Below are 8,959 nucleotides of genomic sequence, written 5' to 3'. Positions count from 1 at the left end.
TTTTGGAAAAAAGGTGTTTTCGGAAATGAACTTCCGAAAACGTGTTTTTTTTAATATAAAATATTGGTTTCGGAGATGCATCTCCGAAATAAAGTTACATTATCAGAAAATGTGGTGTTTCGGAAGTTCATCTCCGAACGCACCCCCATGATGGAATTCGGAAACGAACCTCCGAATTTATGTCTGGACAGAAGAAAAATGAAAAACAACAACGATTCGCTTTATTTAATCGAGTGAAGATTACAACGATAATATTACTGAAAATTAAAGTTACATATTGTTGAACACGGGTAGGTGGGGATGAGTCAACATTTTGATAACGTCGTCCGCCGATCTTTGAAGTTAGGCGTCCAACTCGATCGGGCCTTTCGAAGAAAATCGGTCGAACGTTGTCCACATAACCGCTAAATCTTCGTCGTTCTTGATCTCAAAAGGTGTGAACTTAATGCCTCCCTCGTCGTTAAGCGATGGCGAGCGGTACTCGAGCTTGACAACCTTTCGATTCTCGGGATAGCGCAAAAGCGTGTTGAGCGACGATATCAATTCCGCAAACGGCGTGTCGCGCGAGAAGCGAAATTGGAACGGCATCGGGTAGCCGGTTTCAAAGTAGACGAATGCTAGGTGGGGGTAGGTTTGTGTCATTTGTGTTTTGTGGTGTGAAGAGGATGAAGAAGAGTGTGTAGTATTTATAGACTTATTGGAGCATTGATGGCCCAATAAACCTTATCCTGCCTCAGGGGACATTTCGGAAATGAACTTCCGAAAATAGGCTCCAGACATGTATATTTCGGAAGTTCATTTCCGAATTATGCAGAAACAGAGGTGAATTTTGCATTTTGTGCATTGCATTCTGTTTTGTGTAAACAATACCAAAAGCATACAAAATAGGCATAAAATAGGCAATGACAACATAAAACATACTTGTATTATATATGTATTGAATCGGTCCGATTTTACATGATAAACAACAATACATACAAAAAATGATCGTTACAAACAAAAACGATCCGGAACGAACTAAAATTCACGAACCAATCGGTGGATCCTAAGTCCAAAATAGGCACGTTCTTCGACCGCTCTCTATTTTGCTCGCGCTCTTTGCTCATCATTTCTTCAAACTCCGCCATCCTCGAAACGAACGGATCCGGCCAAGTCTCCGCCTCATTTGAACGATGTGCCGTCCATTGACAAGAAGTAGCCGGTATAGGACAACCCGGTTTCAAAAACACTTGAACGAAGTGCCGCGATCGTAGATACCCGATGCATATGATGCGGCCCGACGCGTCCAACGGCGGTCGACTATGAAGTTGAAAGAAAGTCTCACTTAGTCCAAATCTCGTCAAATCGATACACACCATATCATACGCACTTGCTATTAGATGACCCATATCGGGGAATGACATCCACTTCGAAACCGGAGCGATACCGGTAAGTGATGGAACAAGTGCATCATGAATTTTTGCAAACTTTTCTTGATTTTCATATAGTCGGCCGTAAATGTCCCGATACGAAGTCAACTCCGCAATGAGTTCCCGTCGGACTAAAGTGTGATTATTTTCCCCTTTACCGAGCAAACCCGCAACGGCCCGATAACCACAATTGTCGTTGCCTCCAACATCAACGATGTTATCGATATATTTGTGCATAAAAAGTGGCATCTCATCAATGTAGACAATTGGTGATTTTTTGATCGGCGGTGTACGAGGTGGCTTCGAAATACGGGCTCCTTTGTTACCACTACACTTAGACTTCGGTGTCTCATGAATTTCCGGGAACGATGTATCAACATGTTCAAAGTACGAAGGAGATCGTTTTGTTGACGTGTCATCTTGTGTAATTTTGGACTTTTTCGGTGCATCTTTCGTTTTAACTGGTTGAGATGGCGGTTTCAAATCGGTGGTCTCCGGAAATGCGATCTTTCGCAATTGTTCTTTTATGTGCATTTTTGTTGTGTCGTCCGCTTTAGCAAACTTCTCCATTATCACTTCCAACACGTCGGAGATGGTGATTTTGGAGTCATTTTCTTTCGGCGGGTCAAAATCATCAAAACGAAGCTTCTTCCAATGGTCGGCTACCTCATCCATGCGTATTGGTGAATTCAACTTCTTCTTTTTTGCAAGTATACAAGCACATGGAAGGCCGTATGTCTTTCTAATGGTGCACCCACATAATGAACTATCGGGCCCCGTGGTCTCCGACCGCTTAGCTTCATGAAACAAAAAATTCAAACCCGTTCGAGATATGTTGTAAATCAATTGGGAGAATAGAATTTGGCCCTTATACCGGTGTTCCATAACCGTCTTGCTCCGACCGAACGATGTTTGAATTTCATTGTGTTGATTTTCAAGCATTTGGTTCACGGTGTCCCATCCCCGACACAAATCTCCCTTGCTATCACCCAACCACCTCTTGAAGACCGCATGTGCGGATTCAACACGGTTAGTCGTGGTGCAACCAAGATGTCTAACTCGATTTGTCCAAGCGCACACGACTTTTTCTCTAACTTTGTCAAGAATGGTGGATTCGACGTAATGACAAAATGTCCTAATGGAACCACACAAAGACCTAAAGTGTACCAATTTCTCGGTATACACCTCTTCGGAGTGTGCATCCAAAATTTCCTTCCATGCCGACATTATCCTTTCAACCACAACACCGGCTTTGACAACTTTACCGTTTTCATCCGGCCTATCTTTTGTCCCAACCGCGGGTTTCAACTTGCTTCTCACGTTGCAAGTTATGTGATACCGGCAAAGTAACGCGGTCGATGTCGGGAAGACGGTATCGAGCGCATTCATCAAAGCATTGTCTCGATCGGTGACAATGACGTTTGGCATAACCTCTTGATCAACTAACAAAGACTTGCAAATTCCCAAGGCCCACGTAAAGTTTTCTTCTTTTTCACACTCCAAAAAAGCAAACCCCACCGAATAAGTCATGTCCGTCGAGGTCACACCGACGATCTCTAGAAGAGGAAGCCTATACTTGTTTGTCTTGTACGTCGAATCCATGACTAGAACGGTTGGAAATGTGTTGAACAATTTGATACTTTCGGGATGAGTCCAAAAAATATCACGCACGGTAACTTTGTCCTCGGAGGTTCGGAAGCTTGAAACATAATTGTTATCGCTTAGAAGTTTCAAAAGTTGTTGCATTTCCGACCGAGGGCCCATATTCAAAACCTTGAGATTGTGCCGTTCATTGTAAACTTGCTTGATATTTGAAACGCTATCCGGTTTCTTACGCTTCAAATCGGCAAGTATGTTGCGAGGCGCCACTTTGACTATCGTTAGGTCCGATATCACATTTCTCTCTTCGCGGGACAAACGACACGCCATTGGATGCCCGTGTAACTTGACATCCAAGGCATGATTATGCATTCCACAAATTACGGTTAACCGCCACAAATCATCAACCCTCCGAGTGGCACGCAACTTAAACAGACACCCGCACTTTTTCGATCCCGTGTCCTCGTGTTTTAGCACCCGGTTTGATTGTACATATCTACCACCCCGTTCGCAATTCAAAACAACGAAAGCTTTCCGCCTACTATTTCCGTTGTCCGACCTTAAAATAACAATTCCAAATCCATGTTTGTTAGCTTCCTTCCGAACCCAATCAATCAATTGTTCTCGACTACCGAAACTCCGATCATTTGTAAAATGTTGCCGAACATCGACCGCATTGATCATGGGAGTAGCGTCAATAATCGGATCGTTATTAACGTTGACAATTTCCGGATTTAATACTCCATCGTCTTGCACAATGTTGTCCGGATGCACCATACCTAACAAATGCAAAAATTAGCAAAATTGGCCAAAACTGTTTTTTTTTTTAACTGCCAGGGCATATTTCGGAAGTTCATTTCCGAAATTTATTAGGTGATATATTTCAGAAATGAACTTCCGAACCATATCAGTTTTCAGCATAAATTTGTTGAATCAATGTAGTGAAATAGGGGATGAAATGAGAGATGTTTACCTGAAATTGTAGTTTTCTATGCTCCCTTTAACGTGATCAACGGTTTGAAACTTGATTTTAGGGCGAAAAATTGATGGAGATTGATTGGGTTTTAGAGAGGGTTTTGAGAAGTTTTGGAGAAAAATGATGAAATAGTGAAGGAGGGAAATTTGTATATGCAGAAATATTTTCGGAAATGAACTTCCGAAAATATTCACGGTTTTGAATTTTTTATGACTTCGGAGATGCATCTCCGAAAATACCAAAAAAGTGGTGTTTTCGGAGATGCATTTCCGAAGTCAAAAAAAAAAAATAAAAAAAAAATAACTTCGGAAGTTCATTTCCGAAGCAGAGGCAGTTTTGGGTTTTCGCTGGGGGTGACCCCCATAGGGAGGTGGGTAAAGAAATTTTCTAATATAATTACAACCAACTAACTAACTAACTGCGTTTCTAACATAATGGTAATTACAAATATCATTTACAACCACTAATCAAACTAACTTGCTAGAACTAACTTGCTAATACAAGGGAAAAACAATATACACTGCTGATATTACTTGACCTATATACTTATTACTCACTGTTAGAGAAACAAAATTATGAATCAATGACTTTTACTTAAATTCTAATACATGATCTCCTTAACTTTTGTTATTACATTTGTTTTATACACCCTAAGTAATGATAAAGCATTTAAGTACAGAATTAAAGGACACATTTTTAAAACTATTTAACTAATAGAGTATATCCATGTATTTAATCAAGCAACACCCCATTCACAATTGTATTGGCATCTCTTAAGCCAAAATTTTGATGTAGCCAAATGACTAGAAATGAGAAAACATGTTCTTATAACAACCTTTTAAAAAAAAAAATTAACTGAAATACATGTGACAATAGTTACATTACATGATTAATCAAAGAGGAATATCAAGACCTTTTCCAATCTCAACTCCAATCACTTCAAGTATTCCCTTGTGTATTATCTACAAAACACATCACACTCACACAATTACTAAACTAGAATGAATAATACTTAATGCTCATTTATCATTTGCAAAATGCAAAGTGTGATTAAAATAATAACCATAGAAGATACTTACAAGCTCTACAATGAAAGTTCCAATGAGTCCAATCATGCATGCTCTAGAATTCCATATTTCTGCTGTCTTTGTGAACCCAAGAAATGGTGGTTTAAACTTAGGCTGTACTTTTGGAAATTCAACCTGAAAATTCAACTTCATAAATAACAATATTTAAAAAAAAAAAAATGAAAATTAACAAAAAAGTAAGAGAACTTAAAAATGAAGTTGCATACACCAGAAGGAGTTTTGACTGCTTGGACAGTGAAGGAGACTCTCTTCTTGTGAAGTGATGATGATAAATTCAAGTTATGGTTTTGAAGAAATGAAACTTGGTGGTTTGTAGAGTGAAGTGATGGGGTTCCTAATATGAAGGAAGATGGTAATTTGGTTGATGAGATTGCCATGGCCATGGTTGAAAATTGCAACCACTTCAACACTGGGAGTTATCTACTTTTTTTTCTTTGCATTTTTGTACTTATTTTTGTGTGGTTCAAAATGGAAGAAGATGGGGTTGACATACTTGATACGTGTAACGATAACAATGGCAGATAACTAGATGTGATAAACCAAAAATAGTTGAAAAATTACTCTATCTAGTCTTTTTTTCAAATATATTTTTTTAATCTAAAGTTAAATGTGTGAGACTATTATTATAATTTTTGAGTGTTAATATAATTACAAATACATTCCTAAGTTATTTTTGTTTGTAGTTTTATAAACTAAATTTAAAATATATATTTTTAAAATTAAAGTAATTAATTAAATATGTTTGTGTTTTAAATAATTAAGTAAAGTGATACTAGTACCAAATACATTTTATAATAATCTAGAGTATTTGGTATTTGTTATGATATGATTTATTATATTCTCTTTGGCTCTGTTTGGTAATGCATAATTTTGAGTTTATGTCTTATAGCTTATGGCTTATAAGTTTATATGACAATTTAGACTTATTTGGTAACGGTCTTTTAATAACTAGTGTATAGCTTATAGCTTATTTTTCAGACGCATTTCAAATAGCGTTTTAGCTTATAGCTTACAGCTTATCATTTTTTCTTCCTTTTTTATTCTTATTATTTTAGCATAAACTCATTTTTATTCTTTATAATTTATTTTAATTTTAAATTAAATAATTATGTATTAAATATCTTTTATGTCTTTTTACATTTATAAGTTACTTGAACCGCTAATTTTACCAACACTTCAATTAGCTTATCAGTTATTAGTTTCAATCATCAGTCATAAGTTATAAACTATCAGTCATCAGCCATCAGCTATCAGCTAGCTTATCAGTCAATCGCTATTTTTATGATAGAATCCCTTAATATATAATACTTTGAGGTGTGAGGATGAAGTTTCATACTAAGGTAAGGACAATTTTAAAATTTAATATTCACTCACAAAAGTTTTGGAGTAAATATACATAAAAGAGCATTGATGGGATCTCACAAATATCAAATCGTTGCAAATAATATTGTGGTTAGTATCACTTTCTATTGAATACGAAGACTGAAATTATTATTCAATATATCATTGAAAAAGAAAGTTTCTTTTTTTTTTACAAAGAAAATAAAGTTTCTTAGTTAGTTTGTTTTCTGATTTAAGGGATGCAAAAAGTATGTTGGAGGGATTTTGCTTCCCTCCACTCCCTTCCCATCGTAAAATTTGAACCAAACGCATTTAATTAAAAATATTACATCCTCTCCTCTCCATCTACCCCGAATCAAACACACCCTTAGGCTCACGATTATATAGAAGAGACGATTAGAACCTTTTTTGGTTTTCAAGTGTGGAGTGCGAGCAATTGTTTGATGTAATCAGCGATTTACATGACGGAAGATGTCATACTCCTATATATGCGGACCAACTATATCCAGGAGTTCAGGTCCATATATGTGTTAATGAATGAAGCTCTTTTTGCTGAATAGGGCCTATGAGTTGAGTCACTCTTAATGTAATTTTAGAATTCTTATTGTACTGAAATTATTCGTTGTACACAACTTGTGTAGAATGATAGTAAGCCAATAAATCTCTTGATTGATTTTGGCTACTTGTTTCATCTATTTTCAGTTTTGTATACTGATCGAGTGTTGTGTACATTTCGTCCAAAAGCTTATATTTTGTACGCATGTGTTTTTGCCGTAGAATCATTTTCAAAACTCTGGTTATTAAAAATAAACAAATTTTTAATAGGCCAAAATTTTAAGGAGATTTATTCAACCACCGCCTCTTTCTAAAAAATGTGTTCTCATATTCTCGCCTAACAATTGATATCAGAGCTAGTCTTTTAATCTGATCTAATCAACTCTAAAAGTTAAGAATATGAGTAACAATGGTTCTAAGGGAGCGTACAGTAGAACCCCGATTTTCAAAGGCAAAAACTATGCTTATTAGAAGGACGATATATACGTTAACTTAATATCGGTAGACGAAATGCTTTGGATATCCATCACTGATAGACCTTTTATTCCCAAAAGTGAAGTCAATGGTGTTTCACTCAACAACTCCTAAATGACTGGTCAGATTAGGAAACCAAAAAGGCATCCTATGATTTTAAGGCAAAAAATATACTTATTTCCACATTAGGAGCTAAAACATATTACTTTATCTCACATCATAAGAATGCACAATCAATGTGTAATTCTCTTCAGGTTCTTTATAAGGGTACCGAAGACATTAAGCATTTTAAAATTAATATGTTGATAGAGGAGTATGAACAATTTCATATGGAGCCTGGTGAAACCGTGGAATTCATGTAAACACTTTTTCTCCACTTATTTAACAAGTTAGAAAATTTAGGGAAATCCCTTTCTAACAAATATTGTGCAGACAAAATCTTAAGATATATGTGTAGGGAATGAAAAGCTAAGGTTACACACATTAAAGAATCAAATGATCTCAATAATTTGGATATCACAAAATTATTCGAAAAGATGAATGGACATGGAAATGAATTGAAAAGGTTTATTATGAGATATTTTGTTCGGATGATAAGATGTTAGACATAATATTGTAATGTGTATGACAAGTTACATACGTAACAAATAGAATAAACCGTCTGAGATCATTTGATTCTTAAGATTTTGTCTGCACAATATTTGTTAGAAAGGGAGATCATTTGTCTAACAAATATTCAGGTGGGGTCTCACTTTCTCTAAGCAAACCGTCTGAGATAGGATGTCTTGGACATTGTGCTTAACATGTTGCTTTTCGCGTCTCTGTATACAATCAATTCTAAATCTTCATTAAAAAAATTCAATACTATATTTAATTGATATAAATAGGAATTACGATATCTCAAGTAAAGGATTCAGGATGCAAACTCTTTCAAAACAAATTATGAAGAAGACGAGTTCATGCATAAATTTGGAACAATAATAGATAAAAAGATTTAGAAACATAAACTATAGAGAAGACGAAACTTAAAGGTATCCATTTCCTAAGATTTGAAGGAGACGGGTTTGTGCCTAAGTTTGGGGTTTCCATATGAGAGAGACGAGTGACATATATTTTAGGGTTTTGTTTTGAGAGAGACGAGTGAAATACATGTTAGGGTTTTCTTTTGAGAGAGACGACTGTTATGTATTGAGGTGAAAGACAATTTCTCTTTTATATAAATTAATAACACCTTTCAACATGATTGATAAATAGAAACGTGATGAAATGATTGAACTTTACACCACAGTTGATTAAAAGAACCGTGGTGATATACCCATTTTGTCAAGATAAGAGGAAAATTGTTGGTGCTTGAAATCGAACCCTTTCGCTCTAGGTATATTTCACTATGGTTATTATCTACGACCTTAGTGAAATGTATATTAGCAAATACAAAAAAGAAGTGCCCACTGTAACACCCCTTACTAACCCCGCGGCAATTTTTAAAACAATTATTCAGAGTACATGAAATAAGGGTG

At 36.0% G+C, this 8,959-nt stretch overlaps 1 protein-coding gene across 1 annotated transcript; it reads right to left on the bottom strand.

Annotated features, from left to right (window-relative positions):
• Positions 1–4,727: 4,727 nt before the first annotated feature.
• Positions 4,728–5,513, bottom strand: LOC131641469 (light-harvesting complex-like protein OHP1, chloroplastic). The gene is made up of 3 exons (XM_058911762.1): positions 5,279–5,513; positions 5,064–5,186; positions 4,728–4,946 (listed from the first exon to the last, which is right to left on the bottom strand). Exons 1-3 carry the CDS (start codon positions 5,453–5,455, stop codon positions 4,878–4,880), a joined length of 369 nt encoding a protein of 122 aa, XP_058767745.1. The 5' UTR covers positions 5,456–5,513; the 3' UTR covers positions 4,728–4,877.
• Positions 5,514–8,959: the final 3,446 nt, after the last annotated feature.

The sequence above is a fragment of the Vicia villosa genome, unplaced genomic scaffold (genome assembly GCF_029867415.1).
Source record: "Vicia villosa cultivar HV-30 ecotype Madison, WI unplaced genomic scaffold, Vvil1.0 ctg.003770F_1_1, whole genome shotgun sequence".
Classification (NCBI taxonomy): domain Eukaryota; kingdom Viridiplantae; phylum Streptophyta; class Magnoliopsida; order Fabales; family Fabaceae; genus Vicia; species Vicia villosa.
Note: the sequence above shows the minus strand (reverse complement) of the source record. Positions and strands in the feature narration are given on the sequence as shown.

Excerpts from the sequence above, each read along its gene's own strand:
- LOC131641469 (XM_058911762.1), bottom strand. The coding sequence starts at position 5,455 with ATGGCCATGGCAATCTCATCAACCAAATTACCATCTTCCTTCATATTA. Across the intron at positions 5,187-5,278 it reads CAGTCAAAACTCCTTCTGGT|GTTGAATTTCCAAAAGTACA; the intron begins GTATGCAACTTC and ends TTGAATTTTCAG. Across the intron at positions 4,947-5,063 it reads GAACTTTCATTGTAGAGCTT|ATAATACACAAGGGAATACT; the intron begins GTAAGTATCTTC and ends TGTGTTTTGTAG.